The sequence below is a fragment of the Blennius ocellaris genome (genome assembly GCF_963422515.1).
Source record: "Blennius ocellaris genome assembly, chromosome: 19".
NCBI lineage: Eukaryota > Metazoa > Chordata > Actinopteri > Blenniiformes > Blenniidae > Blennius > Blennius ocellaris.
In genome coordinates, this window is record NC_137668.1 from 25,430,639 (window position 1) to 25,450,764 (window position 20,126).

At 54.5% G+C, this 20,126-nt stretch overlaps 1 protein-coding gene across 1 annotated transcript in view; it reads left to right on the forward strand.

Moving 5' to 3' along the window:
• Positions 1 to 20,126, forward strand: part of LOC308143920 (supervillin-like) — a gene marked incomplete at its 5' end in the record, with an annotated part of 38,022 nt that overhangs the window by 15,775 nt on the left and 2,121 nt on the right. Inside the window, 32 exon segments of the mRNA XM_080514863.1 lie at positions 116 to 138; positions 1,081 to 1,109; positions 1,111 to 1,146; positions 2,178 to 2,228; positions 2,230 to 2,306; positions 3,060 to 3,354; positions 3,356 to 3,370; positions 3,607 to 3,769; positions 4,105 to 4,157; positions 4,295 to 4,751; positions 4,970 to 5,174; positions 6,564 to 6,669; positions 7,063 to 7,137; positions 9,295 to 9,375; positions 10,421 to 10,477; positions 10,726 to 10,900; positions 11,916 to 11,987; positions 12,099 to 12,185; positions 12,499 to 12,670; positions 12,762 to 12,934; positions 13,710 to 13,862; positions 14,507 to 14,643; positions 14,855 to 15,002; positions 15,077 to 15,222; positions 16,601 to 16,776; positions 17,518 to 17,689; positions 17,760 to 18,039; positions 18,517 to 18,671; positions 19,032 to 19,140; positions 19,208 to 19,415; positions 19,498 to 19,631; positions 19,710 to 19,865. Coding sequence (XP_080370989.1) covers positions 116 to 138; positions 1,081 to 1,109; positions 1,111 to 1,146; positions 2,178 to 2,228; positions 2,230 to 2,306; positions 3,060 to 3,354; positions 3,356 to 3,370; positions 3,607 to 3,769; positions 4,105 to 4,157; positions 4,295 to 4,751; positions 4,970 to 5,174; positions 6,564 to 6,669; positions 7,063 to 7,137; positions 9,295 to 9,375; positions 10,421 to 10,477; positions 10,726 to 10,900; positions 11,916 to 11,987; positions 12,099 to 12,185; positions 12,499 to 12,670; positions 12,762 to 12,934; positions 13,710 to 13,862; positions 14,507 to 14,643; positions 14,855 to 15,002; positions 15,077 to 15,222; positions 16,601 to 16,776; positions 17,518 to 17,689; positions 17,760 to 18,039; positions 18,517 to 18,671; positions 19,032 to 19,140; positions 19,208 to 19,415; positions 19,498 to 19,631; positions 19,710 to 19,865 — 4,376 coding nt within the window.

A 20,126-nucleotide genomic window follows, 5' to 3' on the forward strand; every position in this document is an offset into this window, starting at 1 on the left:
CATTTCTCCTGCTAACGCATGCTAGCGCACGCTAACACGTCCTCCTCTGCTCAGACGCTCCGAGATCCTGATTCTCTCTCTGTCTCTTGTTTTATTTTGAAGGGTCTTGCCTGAGCTCAGACTTTGTGTCCAACGAAGGTGAGTCGTTTTCTGTCTCTTTTAAAGTACCGGCGGGTCCAAAGTTACCTTTCAGAAGACTTTGACTCTTTTTTCATCCTCGAGGTAGAAACTGAAACGTCTTTTGATTTTTAATCTCTGGAACCGATGAAGGTCTGCAGCAAACTTTTATATAATACTTCATACAATACGAACAATATGGGTTTACTCTGTAGTACGTGGAGGTTGAGGAGATACACGGTGAGTCATTAAGTCATTTGGAGTCCCATATTAGAGGATGGTACTGATACCCGATGCCCGATACCAGTACCGATACTGGAGTACTTCTTACAGATCCCTACTTCAACCCAGCAAGTACTACACCAAGTCATCCATCAGTAATAAAAGGTGGTGTCTCTACAATACTTCAGTTAGAAATACTTTGACTCCTTTTGATCCTCTGATGCTTTGAAAAAACGACTAAAATGTGACTTTAAGTGTTTTTTATGGACGTAAAACTGCCATCAGATTCTGAATTAGAATTTCTACCTCAGAATTTTTTTACCATCGAAATCAGACTTTGAATTTTAAAAGCTGTTGAATTTCAAGTACGTATCTGTTTTTGCTTTTGATTTTTTTTTCAACATCTAAAAATATTCGGTGTAAAAATCCAATGTGTCTAAAAATTCAGCTGCAAAAAAAATTTAGCTGCCAAAAAAGTTCAGCTGCAAAAAAAGATACGTACTTGAAATTCGACAGCTTTTAAAATTCAAAGTCTGATTTCGATGGTAAAAAAACTTCCGAGTTAGAAATTCGAATTCAGAATCTGACGGCAGTTTTACTTCCAGACTATTTTCCGCCTCCAGCGTAGAAACTCCTGCTGACGTGGTTTTATAGGGGAGGAGGTTGGATTCTAGTTTGTTCTTCCGAAGACGTTGGCGACGTGACGTCAAACAACTCAGTCAGGTGGTCTTTCCTCCTCAGTCGATGACGAGAAGCTGGACGAACGAGCCCAAACTGAGCGTGGCGGCCAAACGCTCACTCTTCAGGGTGAGACACCGTCACGTCAGGGTGGAGGAGGGAGGGTGGTGGAGGAGGGTGGAGGGAGGGTGGTGGAGGGTGGTGAGAGAGAGGAGGGTGGAGGAGGGAGGGTGGTGGAGGGGGGAGGAGGGGAGGAAGGTGGAGGCTGGGTGGAGGGAGGGAGGAGGGGGGTGGTGGAGAGAGGAGGGTGGTGGAGGAGGGAGGAGGGAGGGTGGTGGAGGGTGGTGGAGAGAGGAGGGTGGAGGGAGGGTGGTGGAGAAGATGGAGGAGGAGGAGGGGGAGGAGGGAGGAGGGAGGGTGGTGGAGGGAAGGTGGAGGAGGGAGGGGGGGAGGGAGAGGGGAGGGAGGGTGGAGGAGGGAGGGTGGAGGGTGGTGGTGGGAGGGATGGTGGTGGAGGGGAGGTGGAGGAGGGAGGAGGGTGGGTGGAGGGAAGGTGGAGGAGGGAGGGTGGTGGGTGAAGGGAGGAGGGTGGAGGAGGGAGGGTGGAGGAGGGTGGAGGAGGGAGGGTGGAGGGTGGTGGTGGGAGGGAGGGTGGTGGAGGCAAGGTGGAGGAGGGAGGAGGGTGGGGTGGAGGGAAGATGGAGGAGGGAGGGGGGAGGAGGGGGAGGGAGGTGGAGGAGGAGGGTGGTGGAGGAGGAGGGTGGAGGAGAGGAGGTGAGGAGGTGGAGGGAGGTGGAGGGAGAGGGAGGGTGGAGGGAGGGAGGGGTGAGGGAAGGGTGGAGTGGTGGAGGGAGGGAGGGTGGAGGAGGTGGGGGTGGAGGGAGGGTGGGATGGTGTGGAGGGATGGTGAGGTGGAGGGAAGGTGGAGGTGGGTGGAGGGAGAGGTGGAGGGAGGTGGTGGAGGAGGGTGGGGTGGGTGGGAGGGAAGGTGGAGGAGGGAGGGTGGGGTGGTGAAGGGAGGAGGGTGGGAGGAGGGTGGTGGAGAGGAGGGTGGAGGAGGGAGGGTGGAGGGTGGGGTGGTGGGAGGGAGGGTGGTGGAGGGTGGAGGAGGGAGGGTGGAGGGGATGATGGTGCCCCTGACGCCCCCTCCCGTCCAGCAGCAGTTGGAGCGTAGCGTGGACCCGAAGCTTCGGTCCAGAACCGTCGGCGTGGGACCGTCGCCTGAGGCGTCAGGACCGGTCCCCGGACGCAGCCCCGTCACCCACGGAGGAGGTCGTCATCGCCGCCACGTGAGTCTCCGCCCACGGCCTCCTCCACCCTCCACCACGCCGTTTCGCTTCACGCCAGCGTTTCAAGTGGAAACGCATCGTTTTGTGAAAAGTTTCACGTTTCCACTGCAACGCTTTTCAAAAACTGTTCGTTTCTACGGAAACTGCAGAAACACTGAAAACGATTGTAGTTTTCCTCGTCGGTCCACTAGAGGGGGGCGTGTCCACAAAGTCATTCACACGCCGGTGGAGTCGTTTTCGAAAACTTCCACTTCGGGAGCCGTTCAGTTAGAAACGGACCCCAAAAATTTTACGATTTCACTCGAAATCGTTGTCATGGAAACGAAACCTGCAGCTGACCTTTGATCACCTTTTTCTTCATGTCTGTGATCCTTATCATTTGTGTGTGTGTGTGTGTGTGTGTGTGTGTGTGTGTGTGTGTGTGTGTGTGTGCTGTGTGTGTGTGTGTGTGTGTGTGTGTGTGTGTGTGTGTGTGTGTGTGTGTGTGTGTGTGTGTGTGTGTGTGTGTGTGTGTGTGTGTGTGTGTGTGTTGTAGCCCCGCCCCCCTGTGCAGCACTGCCCCGTCATACAGGTACACGGCACCAGGTGTGCAGTGTCTAACAGGCTGAGGTGTATTGATTACCAGTGCCCCCCCCCCCACCCCCCCCCCCCCCCCCCCCCAGTGCATGGCGTGCTGGAGGTGTGGCGGCCCTCTGGTGTTAACAGAATGAAACCTCAGCGTCACAGCACGTTGCATGACCTTCCTCCTCTCAGCCTGCAGGCGTCGTCGCAGCAGAGCGCCGCGGCGGCGGCGGCGGGCGGCGACCCGGGGAGCCGGCGCCGGGAGGCCCGGGAGCCCCCGGAGACCCGGCGAGCTCCGGACGTGGAGGGGAGGGTGGGGAGCCCGGCCCGGGAGGAGCCCGACCTCTGCAGCCTCAGCCTGGCGGAGAAGATGGCGCTCTTCAACCGGCTGGCGCAGCCCGCCCGCCAGGGTCGCCCGGGACGACGCACCGCGGCGGCGCGCGCAGCCGCAACCAACGCTCGCTACCAGACGCAGCCCATCACCCTGGGGGGACATGGAGCAGGTCTCGGCCTCACACCCTGAACACCAACGACCACGACGCTTTTCATTCAGGACGTCACTTTGATCTAGATTCAATCCAGTTTAGAGTCTGAGAGACGACGGCTTGTCCTGATTGGTCGATGTCCCTCGTCCCTCGTCCTCACGCGTCCCGGGTGCTTCCTGGTTCCTCAACCAGGTTCTGGTAGTGACTGACCCCTTAGTGGCGGTCTGACGTAGCGCCTTGTGTCTCTGCTCCAGGAGCTCTCAGACGGAGACGTCTGCTCCAGGAGCTCTCAGACGGAGACGAGCAAGGAGCCGGGCGACGTACGACAAGTAAGGCCGCCCCGAGTGCCCGTCCCGGAAGTGACCCCCGACGGCGTTCTTGGGGACGGAGCGGTCACTTCCGGGACGGGGACGAGCCGTATGTGGCGTCTCGCTTTGCCGTTCCATGTCTCGCCCTGTGTCGTCTCGCTCTGTCGTCTCGCCCTGTCATCTCGCCCTGTCATCTCGCCCTGTTGTCTCGCCCTGTGGCGTCTTGCCCTGTGTCGTCTCGCCCTGTCATCTCGCCCTGTTGTCTCACCATGTGGCGTCTCGCCCTGTGGCTTCTCACCCTGTGGCGTCTCACCATGTGGCGTCTCGCCCTGTGGCGTCTCACCGTGTGTTGCCTCACCCTTTTGTCTCACCCTGTTGTCTTGCCCTGCGGCGTCTCACCATGTGTTGTCTCACCCTGTTGTCTCGCCCTTTTGTCTCACCCAGTCGTCTCACCCTGTTGTCTCGCCCTGTGTCGTCTCACCCTGTCGTCTCGCCCCGTATGTCTCGCCCTGTGTCGTCTCGCCATGTTGTCTCGCCCCGTCGTCTCGCCCTGTGTCGTCTCGCCCTGTCGTCTCGCCCCGTCGTCTCGCCCCGTCGTCTCGCCCCGTCGTCTCAGTTTGACGATCTCTGAAAGGGTCTCTCGTGTCTCCAGTTGGACGCAGAGGAAACTGTTCCTGCCGCTTCTCGTCTCGTCTGCTTTGTTTTGGCGTCTGTTGCCGAGGACAGACCGTCTGTTGCCGAGGACCGACCGTCTGTCCTCTGGGTGTGTGACTCCTCCTCCCCTTCCTGTCCACCAGGTCCAGAACGCCGTGGCGTCCCAGGCGGGGGACGGGGGGGGACTAGAAGGAGGCGGCACCGTCTCCTCCTCCCACGCCGGAGACATCCACCTCCCCCAGAGCTCCGCCCCCCGCCGCCGCCGCCCGACGGCCCCACCTGGAGGTCCATGGACCCGACGGCGAGACGCAGGGGAGGGGGAGGAGGGGGCGGGGCGTGCCCCCCGGAGGCGGAGCCTGTGATTGGACAGGAGGAGCAGCAGTCCAGAGCGGCACAGAGCCTCGTGGACCAGAACCTGACGGAGTCTCCGAGGGGGGGTGAGTCAATCTAACTTTATACATACTGTATTTACTGTATAGACACTGTAGTGTGTGTGTGTGTGTGTGTGTGTGTGTGTGTGTGTGTGTGTGTGTGTGTGTGTGTGTGTGTGTGTGTGTGCACTGTAAAATCCATTTGTCCGCCTCGTCACGGGAAACTCAATAAAACCTCCACACTTGCTGGAAACGTATCGATTGTTTCCTCGTCTGTCCCACAGATCTGTCCAACGCAGCGCCCGGTTCTCCCGGTTCTCCCGGTTCCCCCGGTTCTCCCGGTTCTCCGAGCCGACCTCGGCACGCCGACATGGCGTCGGGTTCCCCCGGGCCGCCGCCGCATCACGCCGCCGCCGCCCTCCATCAGCTCCACTCTGCAGACGAGCTGAGCGCCGCCATGGCGGCGAGACACATGTCCATCAGAGAGAGGTACGGCGGGACGGGAACCGTCTCCTCCTGGGAGAAGCGCCCTCTAGTGGCCCGACAGGCTCACTGCATCGTTGTCGCAGCGTCGCCCCGTTAAAACGTTGAACGTTTCGGATTCGGTCGGCGTTAAAATGGCGTCCATTGTGCAGCCCGCTACAAAAGCTTCTAGCTAGCGCTGGACAGGAAACCGTCCAATCAGAGGGCAGGAACGCTCTGACATCACCGTGGACCTGCCAGACGGCTCGGCCAGAAACTCCACATCTGATTGGTTGAAGCAGAAGCGTCATCAACGCTTGTTTTATACTGCAGAACCAGTGTGACGGCCTCGGGCACATTTCTTTACCCGGCAACAGGTGACGCTGAAATGTGATTGGCTCAAAGCTTTAGTATGGGTTAGTGGGAGGAGCTACAAGAGGAAGAACATCTGGAATTATTTAATAAGTGATCATAAACAAAATATGATTTTTTTTTCCTTTTTGTTTATTCATTTCAGGCACGTGACATTTAATACATTTAATACATTCATTATATTTAATACATTTAATACATTTAATACATTCAATATATTTAATACGTTTAATACGTTTAATACATTCATTGTATTTAATACATTCAATACGTTTAATACATTTAATATGTTTAATACGTTTAATACATTCAATATATTTAATACATTCAATACATTTAATATATTCAATACATTTAATACATTTCAATATTCATAAACACCAAACATTTATACAACAGTTGATGTTAAGTAAATAATTTATATCTTATGAAAATATAGTGATACAAAAAAATCTGTTTTTAATTAGACCCACACATACTTAACAACATACATACATACATACATACATATATCTCATATATCTAATCAACACACCTGAAAAGAAGTAAAGTTATCAAATCCTACCTGTTCTCCATGTAACCGACACAGAAGACTTGTAAATACATATATATTTATCACACATATACACACATTCACACGGTGGTCCAGATGTTTATCAGACTTTAACCAGGTCAGTCTGACGAGTCGCTGGTTGAACGACGGCGACTCGTCAGGCTGATGGACTCTGGATCCATACGGCCCCGCGGCGCCGCGTCGTGACATCACCCGTCGATGCGCCGCTGCAGCGACGACCCGTCGGCGCGGCGGGAAACTCGTCGGCGTCCGGAGCCTCGTTAACGTCTCATGTCCTCCGTCTCTCAACGTCTCTGTCCTCCGTCACCGTCGGTCTGAACGTCTGGGTTCATCTTCAGCCTCTCAACTAGATGAAAGACAAATTCAAACATGAAACAATCTCCTCTTTGATCTTGTAATTTGACACCAGCCTCATTGTGTCTTCGTGAACTCAGACTAACCTTGACGGTTGTTTGTCTCGCTGTGACCAGAGTGGCGCTGCTGAAGAAGAGCGGCGAGGAGGACTGGAGGAACCGCATCAACAGGAAGCAGGAGGCGGAGCCCTCGCTCCGGGAGGCGGAGCCAAGCCTCAACAAGGTAACGGCGTGATGTCGACGCTCGCCACGGCGGCGCCCCGCACGGTGGAAGTTTCACTTTTTGTTTACGCGTTTCCAAAGTTCTCTGTGACGTTGAGCTCCGTCGTCGTGGCGACGGACCTGAAACACAACAGATTTTCTGTTTTCCTCGAAGTCGTTGAGGCGGAAACGAGGTCCAATAGAGTCACAGACTCTTTATTTAATCCTCACACATGAGGGACGCACCGATACCCGTATGGAGTATCGGCCCGATACTGGACAGGGTACTACCGATATAGGGTTCAGGGTTAGGGTTTAGGGTTTGGGTTTAGGGCTAGGGTTAGGTTAAGGGTTCAGGGTTAGGGTTAGAACAGATTTCCCTCCATCGGTAGACGTGGATCTAAACCGTTTAAAGACCAAAGGTTTGCTGTTCCCAGGACGAGGACGCCCCCTGCTGATCCAGGACGTCACCGCCACCGACCAGCTCTGGGTAAGAAACACAAACACTCGCCACACGCTAGTGACACTGGTTATCAGGGGCGGCGGCGTTAGCATAGCCAGCTAACCGCTAACACATGCTCTTCTGGTAACGGCGCCCGGACTGGAGGTGATGGGTCAGTTTCTCTGTTTGGCGAACCTAACCTAACCTAACCTATCCAAACCTCACCCTAACCTAACCTAACCTAACCTATCCAAACCTCACCCTAACCTAACCTAACCTAACCTAACCTCACCCTAACCTCACCCTAACCTAACCTGACCTCACCCTAATCTAACCTAACCTCACCCTAACCTCACCCTAACCTAACCTGACCTCACCCTAACCTAACCTAACCTAACCTGACCTCACCCTAACCTAACCTAACCTGACCTCACCCTAACCTAACCTAACCTGACCTCACCCTAACCTAACCTAACCTATCCTAACCTCACCCTAACCTAACCTGACCTCACCCTAACCTAACCTAACCTAACCTAACCTATCCTAACCTCACCCTAACCTAACCTAACCTCACCCTAACCTAACCTGACCTCACCCTAACCTAACCTAACCTAACCTAACCTGACCTCACCCTAACCTAACCTAACCTGACCTCACCCTAACCTAACCTAACCTAACCTATCCTAACCTCACCCTAACCTAACCTGACCTAACCTAACCTAACCTAACCTATCCTAACCTCACCCTTACCTAACCTCACCCTAACCTAACCCTTACCTAACCTCACCCTAACCTCACCTCACCCTAACCTAACCTCATCTTAACCTCACCCTAACCTAACCTAACCTAACCTAACCTATCCTAACCTCACCCTTACCTAACCTCACCCTAACCTAACCCTTACCTAACCTCACCCTAACCTCACCTCACCCTAACCTCACCTCACCCTAACCTAACCTCATCTTAACCTCACTCTAACCTAACCTAACCTCACTCTAACCTAACCTAACCTCACCCTAACCTAACCTAACCTCACCCTAACCTAACCTCAACCTAACCTAACCTAACCTCACCCTTACCTAACCTCACCCTAACCTAACCTAACCTAACATAACCTAACCTAACCTCACCCTTACCTAACCTCACCCTAACCTAACCTCAACCTAACCTAACCTAACCTAACCTAACCTAACCTAACCTATCCTAACCTCACCCTTACCTAACCTCACCCTAACCTAACCCTTACCTAACCTCACCCTAACCTCACCTCACCCTAACCTAACCTCATCTTAACCTCACTCTAACCTAACCTAACCTCACTCTAACCTAACCTAACCTCACCCTAACCTAACCTAACCTCACCCTAACCTAACCTCAACCTAACCTAACCTAACCTCACCCTTACCTAACCTCACCCTAACCTAACCTCAACCTAACCTAACCTAACCTAACCTAACCTAACCTCACCCTTACCTAACCTCACCCTAACCTAACCTCAACCTAACCTAACCTAACCCCCTAACCCAGTGCTTCTCAAATGGTGGGGCGAGCCCCCCTGGGGGGGCGTGGTGGGGTGTCAGGGGGGGCGTGAGGCAAGTGCGACTTTCAGTATTAGTGTCTTTATTCATGCTTGAACGATAAAAAAAGGGCCTCCAGCTCATTTTATTAATTTATTTTGATAATCAGGCGATTGTATGCAGAATGCTGGTGCCAGCAACTCATACAGTGGTTTATACAGATAAATAAATAAATATTATCAGGTTCTCAATGGTAGTACAATTCGGGGGGGGGGGGGGGGGGGCTGAAAAAAATTCTGTATTCTAGGGGGGGCATGACAGAAAATAATTGAGAACCACTGCCCTAACCTAACCTAACCTCACCCTAACCTAACCTCAACCTAACCTAACCTCACCTAACCTAACCTAACCTCACCCTTACCTAATCTCACCCTAACCTCACCCTTACCTAACCTCACCCTAACCTAACCTAACCTCACCCTTACCTAACCTCACCCTAACCTAACCAAACCTAACCTAACCTAACCTCACCCTTACCTAACCTCACCCTAACCTAACCAAACCTACCCTAACCTCACCCTAACCTCACCTCACCAGTCGTCGTCACGTTCCCTGAACCTTTCCTCTCCAACAGTTGATCCGTTTCATCTTGTTCTTTGATGTCGTCCCTCTTTCTCTGGTTTCCATAGAACCAGTCTTTGCCGCCACTTTCTCTGCTCCTCCCGACCCTCCTCTCCTCCCCCCCTCCCCCGACGACCTGGACCAGCAGGTAGGCCGCTCCCCTCAGGTCTCCTGCTTCGCTTGGCGGCTTCCAGCAGGTTCACTGACCCCACAGTACTGCTTACCGTACTGCAGTACTCCTTACAGTACTGCTTACAGTACTGCAAGTACGACATGACGTCATACGTCAGCAGCAGGCGGATGAGCGGTCGGAGTCTGAAGTCGCTCAGTATTTTAACTGCTCAGCGATGCTACATCCTACATGCTACATGCTAATGCTAATGCTACATGCTAAAGCGTTTCAGGCTCACACAGCGTCGACACAGGTGGAGGTGACGTTTAGGCTTTACTCCATTTAATAACTTCTTGTGTCATATTTTAAAAAGTTATAAATCGGGTATGGATCGGCTATAGATCGGGTATGGATCGGTATGGATCGGGTATGGATCGGGTATGGATCGGGTGTGGATCGGGTATGGATCGGGTATGGATCGGGTGTGGATCGGGTATAGATCGGGTATGGATCGGGTATGGATCGGGTATGGATCGGGTATGGATCGGGTGTGGATCGGGTATGGATCGGGTGTGGATCGGGTGTGGATCGGGTATGGATCGGGTATGGATCGGGTATGGATCGGGTATGGATCGGCTGTGGATCGGCTGTGGATGGGGTGTGGATGGGGTGTGGATGGGGTGTGGATGGGGTGTGGATCGGGTATGGATCGGGTATAGATCGGGTATGGATCGGGTATGGATCAGTATGGATCGGGTATAGATCGGGTATGAATCAGTCTCATCCCGAATAGAAACTGACATTTTTTTTTTTTTTTAATTCACTGGAGAACTTTTATTGACGTCAACCTTTAAAAATACGACGACCTCACAGCTCCACCATTCAACGCCATCGCTTACAGCTACCCCCCCCCCCCACTCCTGCCCCCACGCCCCCCCCCCCCCTGCTCTGCATGGCCCAGCAGCTTCGACATGTTTGTGCAGAGCTGGAGACATTTTCCTCTAAATTCATCTTCATCTCTTAATCCTTCATCCCCCCCCCCCCCCCCCCCCCCCCCCCGCCCCCCCCCCCGACCCTGAAGGCCCCCAGACCTCCCAGACTCCTTCAGGTGGATGAGAGACACCCGTGGAGACGGAAGGTGACCTCTGACCTCTGCTCACACACTGGGAGGGGGAGGGGGCGGGGGGGTCATTCAAATGATCAAACAGGAAGTGAAAAGGTTTCGTTGCGTCTCGGCGGCGGCGCTCAGAGTGACAGAAGTTTCAGGCATTCTGGAAACGATGTCTGTTTCCATGGCAACGCCACACACTGATGACCATACGGTTTCCGTGCTGGGCCGCCAGGTGGCGCCGTCGTATGACCAGCGTCTCCTCTTGGTTCCTGCAGAGGACGGCGGCGGCGGCGGAGGAGGAGGCGGAGTCTCAGAGCGGCGAGGCTCACATGTCCATCCAGGACAGGAAGCAGCTGATGGTCGCCCAGGAGGAGGCCTGGAAGGTCAAAGGTCACGGAGCGGCCAACGACTCCACCCAGTTCACTGTGGCCGCACGCATGGTGAAGAAAGGTCAGAGGTCAACGCCTTAAAGACGCAGCGACACCGTGTCGTTACAGCAGGAGTACTAACTAACCTGGCACTACTTCCCCATACCGAGTACTGAGAGGAGTACTTACTACAAACCATTGAGCCTCGTTCATACTCCATACTCATGGTCACCTGATACTCTGAGTACTCCTTCAGTATGGGGCCGATACTCGATACATCTCTACTAGTACTGGTAGAGTTACTATGTTCCTCTAGTAGTACTGGTAGAGTTACTATGTTCATCTCTAGTAGTACTAGTTACTATGTTCCTCTCTAGTAGTACTAGTTACTATGTTCCTCTCTAGTAGTATTAGTTACTATGTTCCTCTCTAGTAGTACGAATAGAGTTACTATGTTAATCTCTAGTAGTACTGGTAGAGTTACTATGTTCATCTCTGGTAGTACTAGTTACTATGTTCCTCTCTAGTAGTATTAGTTACTATGTTCCTCTCTAGTAGTACTAGTTACCATGTTCCTCTAGCAGTACTTGTTACCATGTTCCTCTCTAGCAGTACTAGTTACCATGTTCCTCTAGCAGTACTTGTTACCATGTTCCTCTCTAGTAGTACTAGTTACCATGTTCCTCTAGCAGTACTTGTTACCATGTTCCTCTCTAGTAGTACTAGTTACCATGTTCCTCTAGCAGTACTTGTTACCATGTTCCTCTCTAGCAGTACTAGTTACCATGTTCCTCTAGCAGTACTTGTTACCATGTTCCTCTCTAGTAGTACTAGTTACCATGTTCCTCTCTAGTAGTACTAGTTACCATGTTCCTCTCTAGCAGTACTAGTTACCATGTTCCTCTAGCAGTACTTGTTACCATGTTCCTCTCTAGTAGTACTAGTTACCATGTTCCTCTCTAGTAGTACTAGTTACCATGTTCCTCTCTAGTAGTACTAGTTACCATGTTCCTCTAGCAGTACTTGTTACCATGTTCCTCTCTAGTAGTACTAGTAACATGTTCCTCTAGCAGTACTAGTAACATGTGGTCCTGCAGGTCTGCCGGTCCTCCAGCCTCCAGCGCAACTCAAAGTGAAGAACAGTCATCCTGCATCCAAACCACTGGAAGGTCTGCACACACACACACACACACACACACACACACACACACACACACACACACACACACACACACACACACACACACACCCTCCAGACTGAAGAGGATTCATGTTTCTAGAGATCAAAGCGGTTCCAGACCTGAACCTGGAGTCTGACAGGAAACTGGACCAGCTGGAGACGTTCTTGGTGAAACTGAATAGTAAAGGTCAGTGGTTAGTGGTGATCTGCTGCTCACCTGCTAGTACTACTGGTTAACCTGGTAGTACTAGTGGTAAACCTGGTAAACCTGGTGGACCGGTGGTAAACCTGGTAGTACTAGTGGTAAACCCGGTAGTACTAGTGTTCAACCTGGTAGTACTGGTAGTACTAGTGGTAAACCCAGTAGTACTAGTGGTAAACCCGGTAGTACTAGTGGTAAACCCAGTAGTACTAGTGGTAAACCTGGTAGTACTAGTGGTAAACCCAGTAGTACCAGTAGACTAGTTGTGAGTACTGAGGACGTGTGTCTCCGTCCCTAGCGTCCGACGTCCCGGAGGTGAGGGTGACGGAGGAGAAGGTGAAGGAGGTGATGATGGTGGAGGACGAGACGTTCTCCAGGTTCTACCGCCGGCTGGAGGAACCGCTCGCCGTCGCCGTCGCCACGGAAACCCACGAGGACTTTGACGCCATCTTCGACTCTCAGGCGCCCAAGTAAGGCGGCGTGGTGTCCCCCCCCCCTCCCCCCACTCCCCCCCACCCCCCTCCCCCCACCGAGCCTGAGCGTCTGCCGACTCCCCCGCAGGCTGGCGTCGGACGCGGTGCGGCACCGACGGGCGGTGCGCCCGGCGAGGAACGTCCCGGCGTCCAGGAACCCGCTGAGGACGCTCGCCGCCCGGCGGGACATCAGACACCAGTACACCGAGCAGCGGCTGGACGTCGCCCTGGTCGAGAGCCGGCGCCTGAAGACGGACACACGTGAGGACGGAGGTCCTAGAGTGTGTGTGTGTGTGTGTGTGTGTGTGTGTGTGTGTGTGTGTGTGTGTGTGTGTGTGTGTGTGTGTGTGTGTGTGTGTGTGTGTGTGTGTGTGTGTGTGTGTGTGTGTGTGTGTGTGTGTGTGTGTGAGACACTGAGAATAAGAATAATACGTTTTATTTTTAAAGGCCTTTAAATTTATTTTAAAAACTCTCAAAATGCTGCATGTGAAGATTATAAAATAAAAGCAAAAAATAATAGCGCTACACTCGGTAGATGCTCTAGAGCTACACTCGGTAGATGAGCTAGAGCTACACTCGGTAGACGAGCTAGAGCTACACTCGGTAGATGAGCTAGAGCTACACTCGGTATACGAGCTAGAGCTACACTCGGTAGATGAGCTAGAGCTACACTCGGTAGACGAGCTAGAGCTACACTCGGTAGACGAGCTAGAGCTACACTCGGTAGAACGCAGGCCTTCACCAACTTTGTTTTGCAGAACCGAGTTAGCATCACTAGCATGATAGCTGTTAGCTCATATCGATGCTAACTAGCGTGTCAGGTAGCTACATCACTGTGTAACACAGTGTCTCCATGGCAACAGAAGCTGATCTCCTTTGATCTCCATGAGGAGCCTCTCATCCGCTATCCGTTTGTTTAGCAGTTTTTTGGGGATTTATTCAGAAACGTTTCGTCGTTAGCGTCCTGAAATAAGTCCCTGGAGTGTTAATGTGCCCCCCCCGTCCCCCGTCTCCCCCCCCCCCCCCCCCCTACCAGAGAAGAGCTCTGGGTTCTCCGAGGCGGCCCTGGCCGGTCTGGCCAGCACCGAGAGCTTCAGCAGTGTGAACCTGCGCAGCGTCCACGTCTCGGAGCAGGTGTCCAACAACAGCGCCGTCCCCTACAGGAAGCTCATGCTGCTGCAGGTCAAAGGTCAGTGGTCCTCGTCTCCCACGCTTTGAGGCCCTGAGACTCAAAGATCTGTCCTCACCTATCTCCTCTGTCGTCCTCTGTCCTCCTCTGTCGTCCTCTGTCCTCCCCTGTCAACCCGTCCTCCTCTGTACTCATCTGTCCTCCTATATCCTCCCCTGTCCCCCTCTGTCCCCCTCTGTCCTCCCCTGTCCTCTGTCCTCCTCTGTCCTCCTCCATCCTCCCCTGTCCTCCTCCATCCTCCCCTGTCCTCCTCTGTCTCCCTCTGTCTCCCCCTGTCCTCCCCTGTCCTCCTCTGTCCCCCTATGTCCTTCTCTGTCCTCCTCCATCCTCCCCTGTCCTCTTCTGTCCCCCTATGTCCTTCTCTGTCCTCCTCCATCCTCCCCTGTCCTCCTCTGTCTCCCTCTGTCTCCCCCTGTCCTCCCCTGTCCTCCTCTGTCCCCCTATGTCATTCTCTGTCCTCCTCCATCCTCCCCTGTCCTCCTCTGTCCCCCTATGTCCTTCTCTGTCCTCCTCCATCCTCCCCTGTCCTCCTCCGCCCTCCCCTGTCCTCCTCTGTGCCCCCCTGTCCTCCTCCACCCTCCCCTGTCCCCCTCTGTCCTCCTCCGCCCTCCCCTGTCCCCCTGTCCTCCTGTGGCTGTCCTCAGGCCGGAGACATGTCCAGACCCGTCTGGTGGAGCCCAGAGCGTCCTCTCTGAACAGCGGCGACTGCTTCCTGCTCGTGACGCCGCAGCACTGCTTCGTCTGGACCGGAGAGTTCGCCAACGTCATCGAGAAGAGTAAAGTGAGTACTTCTGCTACTTTAGTTACTTCTACTACTGGAGTTTCCCTCTTACTTCTGCATAGTTTACTTTTCTTTCTTCTTCTTCCTCTTGATCTTCGTCCCCTCCTCCTCTTCTTCACTGCCACCTCATGTAGTAGTAGTAGTAGTGGTACTTCTACTCCAGAGGTACTTCCAGCAGTACAGGAAGTGAGGCGTGTCCTTGTGCTTCCAGGCGTCAGAGTTGGCGACGTTCATCCAGAGCAAGCGGGACCTGGGTTGTCGGGCGAATTCCGTCCAGGTGGTTGAGGAGAGCCAGGACTGGCAGAGCGGCGCCGCCCAGGAGTTCTGGAAGGTTCTGGGAGGCCCGGCCAGCTACCAGGGTGAGGACCGAGTCCCGGAGGACGTCGTCCCCCGTCCCCCCGTGACGCTCACCCGCCTGCTGCTTCCCGTCCAGCCGCAGGGACGCCGGACGAAGACGAGCTGTACGAAGGCGCCATCGTGGAAACCAACTGCATCTACCGGCTGCTGGGGGACAAGCTGGTCCCCGACGACGACTTCTGGGCCAAGATGCCGCGGTGCTCGCTGCTGGACCCCGTCCAGGTGAGACGGCCTGGGACACTGGGACACTGGGACGCCCCGTCTTCCTTGGGCCGGGAGACGACGAGACGTTCGAGACTCTGTAGTTGTTCTGCACACGATCAGTGGAGGGAGGGGCCATAGGGACAATGTCCCCTGTTGATTGGCCCACTCCTCTGTCTCACCTGCCGTGTCGTCCTCTGTCTCCTCTGTCCTCACCTGCCGTGTCCTCCTCTGTCTCCTCTGTCCTCACCTGTCCTCCTCTGGCTGGTGACCCGTCTTGACCCAACTAGTGGAGCCCAGAGTGTCCTCGCTGAACAGCGGTGACTTCGTCCTGCTCGTCAGCTCTATTCGTTACCATGGTAACCATGGTAACGAATAGAGCTTGTCTTTACCAAGAAGTGAATCAATTTGCAGCCTCTATCACTGGATTCATTACAGCCACCGCCCCCTGGTGGCCCAGCGGGGAACTACATGGTCTTACTGCCTCTGCCGTTTCCCTGCAGACGTTGGACTTTCAAACTAAAATGCAAAAAGCGATGTGTTTTCACCGGAAGCGTCGTCATGGAAACGGTTGTTTCCAGCTGTTCGTCTGGTGGATGTGGTTCTGAGGACCAGGTCCTGGTGGTTCTGAGGACCAGGTCCTGGTCTTGTGGTTCTGAGGACCAGGTCCTGGTGGTTCTGAGGACCAGGTCCTGGTCTTGTGGTTCTGAGGACCAGGTCCTGGTGGCTCTGAGGACAAGGTCCTGGTGGCTCTGAGGACCAGGTCCTGGTCTTGTGGTTCTGAGGACCAGGTCCTGGTGGCTCTGAGGACAAGGTCCTGGTGGTTCTGAGGACCAGGTCCTGGTCTTGTGGTTCTGAGGACCTGGTCTTGTGGTTCTGAGGACCAGGTCCTGGTGGTTCTGAGGACCAGGTCCTGGTCTTGTGGTTCTGAGGACCAGGTCCTGGTGGCTCTGAGGACCAGGTCCTGGTGGTTCTGAGGACCAGGTCCTGGTGGCTCTGAGGACCAGGTCCTGGTCTTGTGGTTCTGAGGACCAGGTCCTGGTGGTTCTGAGGACCAGGTCCTGGTGGCTCTGAGGACCAGGTCCTGGTGGTTCTGAGGACCAGGTCCTGGTGGCTCTGAGGACCAGGTCCTGGTGGCTCTGAGGACCAGGTCCTGGTCTTGTGGTTCTGAGGACCAGGTCCTGGTGGCTCTGAGGACCAGGTCCTGGTGGTTCTGAGGACCAGGTCCTGGTGGTTCTGAGGACCAGGTCCTGGTGGTTCTGAGGACCAGGTCCTGGTGGTTCTGAGGACAAGGTCCTGGTGGCTCTGAGGACCAGGTCCTGGTGGCTCTGAGGACCAGGTCCTGGTGGTTCTGAGGACCAGGTCCTGGTGGTTCTGAGGACCAGGTGTGTGTGTGCAGGTCCTGGTCCTGGACTTCGGCAGTGAGCTGTACATCTGGCACGGCCGGGACGTGACCCTGGTCCAGAGGAAGACGGCCTTCCAGCTCGCCAAGCACCTCTGGAACGGAACCTTCGACTACACCAACTGTGACGTCAACCCTCTGGACCCGGGGGGGTGCAACCCCGTCATCCCCCGGTAGGAGGAGCACTCTTCATCATCCCCATCATCTTCATCCTCCTCTTCATCCTCTTCATCCTCCTCTTCCTCTTCATCCTCTTCATCGTCATTATCTTCCTCCTCTTCCTCATGTTCCTCATCCTCTTCTCCATCATCATCTTCATCTTCCTCATCTTCCTCATGTTCCTCCTCTTCCTCATGTTCCTCATCCTCATCTTCCTCATGTTCCTCCTCTTCCTCATCTTCATCTTCATCATCTTCCTCATCCTCATCTTCCTCTTGATCCTCCTCTTCTTCATCATCTTCCTCTTCCTCCTCACCCTCATCTTCCTCCTCACCCTCATCTTCTTCCTCATCATCCTCTTCTTCCTCATCATCCTCATCCTCATCTTCATCATCCTCTTCTTCCTCTTCCTCCTCATCCTCGTCTTCTTCCTCATCATCCTCATCCTCCTCTTCCTCTTCCTCCTCCTCTTCCTCTCAACCAGCCCACGGTGAAGCTTCAAGCCACTCAGTCGTTCTTCACGTTGATCAGATCAGTTTCACATCTGATCACATTTTCTTCTTCACACGATAATAAATAAATCAATAATTTGATTAATTAGTTGGTTCATTATGTAATTGATTAATTAATCAATTACATTCAATTAACTTGGGAAAAAGAGAACGTTCTTCCGTAGGGACCGTTCTGTGATGATGATGTCATTGATGATGATGATGATGATGATGTCGATGATGATGGTGGTGTTTGACCTCCAGGAAAGGTCGCGGCCGCCCTGACTGGGCGGTGTTTGGCAGACTGACCCAGCACAACGAGACCACCCTGTTCAAGGAGAAGTTCCAGGACTGGATGGAGTCCAGGAAGACCCCCAGTCCCTCCAGTCCCTCCAGTCCCCCCAGACCCCCCGCTGACCCCGTGGTGGACCAGAAGGTACGCCTCCCGTCCCGCCCGGCGCCGCGCCGTCGGCTCCGGGCGTCACCGTCTCCCTTCTCCTCTCCAGGAGCCCCCGGCCTCCGAGCCGCCCCGGGCGTACGACGCCGCCCTGATGCTGGCGCCGCCCCGGGCGGCGGTCTGCGCCGTCCTGGACGGGCTGAGCGTGGGGCGGGGCTACGGCCTGGTGGAGGCCGACGACTGGCGGAGCTACGCCGTGACCACGCTGGAGGTGGAGGCCTGGCACATCCTGGAGTTCGACTACAGCCGCCTGCCGCGCCAGAGCATCGGCCAGTTCCACGAGGGCGACGCCTACGTGGTGAAGTGGAAGTACATGGTTAGCATGGCGGGTGAGTCCCGGCGTTCACACAGGGTTAGCATGGCGGGTGAGTGCCAGCGTTCAGACAGGGTTAGCATGGCGGGTGAGTCCCGGCGTTCAGACAGGGTTAGCATGGCGGGTGAGTGCCGGCGTTCAGACAGGGTTAGCATGGCGGGTGAGTCCCGGCGTTCAGACAGGGTTAGCATGGCGGGTGAGTCCCGGCGTTCACACAGGGTTAGCATGGCGGGTGATACCACCATGTGGTATAAACGTTAAAAGAGGAGGCCTCTGATTGGTTGGTCGCCGATGAGGAATTCTATGTGCTGCGTCTCTATAGATCTATGATCATCTTCATTTCCAGAATGTCGACGAACCTCATTCCTGCTTTTCGTTGATCAATAAAATATTCTTTGCTGTGAAAATGACCATTTATATAAAAGTATCACGTTCTATTAAATACTAATAATATCTAATATTCTATTAAGTCCTTGATGTTCTTTGTCTCCAGTGGGGCGGCGCCAGAACCCCGACCACCACAAGACCTCGGGACCCGGGAAGGAGAAGTGCTGTTACTTCTTCTGGCAGGGCCGCCACGCCCCGCTGAGCGAGAAGGGGGCGTCGGCCCTCATGACGGTGGAGCTGGACGAGGAGCGGGGGGCGCAGGTGAGCTGAACTCCTTTGATCTCCTTTGATCTCCTCTCATCCAATTCATACGGGACAGTTTTTTTTTCACAGTTTTTTGGGGGGATTTGTTCAGAAACGGTCCGTCGTTATTGTCCCAAAATCTACTTTATTGATCTTTACATGATGAGAAATCATCAGGGAAGATTTCAGGTTAATAGTTTTAACAGTTTTAGCAGTTTTAACAGTTTTAACAGTTTTAGCAGTTTTAATAGTTTTAATAGTTTTAATAGTTTTAAAATCACTGCGACGCTCTGAAGTTAAAGGAGACTCAGAACTCTATTAGAATATCTCTACAACCTTGAAGGTCAGTGACGTGTCGGCTGGTTGTCATGACGACAGGTTCAGGTGCTGCAGGGCAAAGAGCCGCCATGTTTCCTGCAGTGCTTCGCCGGAGGGATGATCGTCCACTCGGGAAGGAGGGAGGAGGAGGAGGAGAAGAACTCCCAGAGTAAGAAGCCGGAGACACTTTCTGTCGTTCAAAAGATGAAAGAAAAACTAACCCCTCCCCCTCCTAGATGACTGGCGTCTGTACTGCGTGCGCGGCGAGCTGCAGCGGGAGGGCCACCTGCTGGAGGTGGCGTGTCACTGCAGCAGCCTGCGCTCCCGCGCCTCCATGCTGCTGCTGGGCGCCGGCCAGGCCGTCCTCTACCTGTGGCACGGCTGCAAGGCGCCGGCGCACACGCAGGAAGTGGCGCGCACCGCGGCCAATCACATCAAAGAACAGTGAGTTCCTTGATGTGCTCCTTCTTTGATGTGATCCTTCTTAAGGCTCCAGGTTACAGTGTGTCTGTCTCGTCGTGTGCAGCTGTCCGCTGGAGGCCGGCCTCCACTGCAGCAGCAGGGTGACGGTGCGGGAGTGCAGCGAGGGGGCGGAGCCAAGTGCATTCTGGGAAGCTCTGGGGAGGCGGGACCGCAAGGCGTACGACTGCATGCTACAAGGTAAGGTCGCCCCGGTGTAGGGCCGTGGCTGGCTGACGTCCCAGCGTGTCTGAGCGGCGCTCTGCTCCGCCCCCTCAGACCCCGGAAGGTTCCACTTCACCCCCCGGATGTTCCACCTGAGCAGCAGCTCGGGGGGGTTCGGCGCCGCGGAGCTGCTCTGCCCCGCCAGGGAGCCTCGGCTGGTCAACGCCTTGCCCTTCCTGCAGGAGGACCTGTACTCTGCCACACAGCCAGGTGAGGGCGCCACACGCTACCTGGTGTGGTGAGGGACCCTGTCCTCTGTCCTCCGTCCTCACCCTGTCCCCTGTCGTCTTCTCCCCTGCCCCCCCGACCCTGTCCCCTGACCCTGTCCCTTGACCCCTGACCCCCCGACCCTGTCCCCTGTCCTCTTCACCCCCCCTGATCCTGTCCCCTGTCCTGACCCTGTCCCCTGCCCCCATCCTGACCCTGTCCCCTGTCCTCTGCCCCCCGTCCTGACCCTGTCCCCCCCGTCCT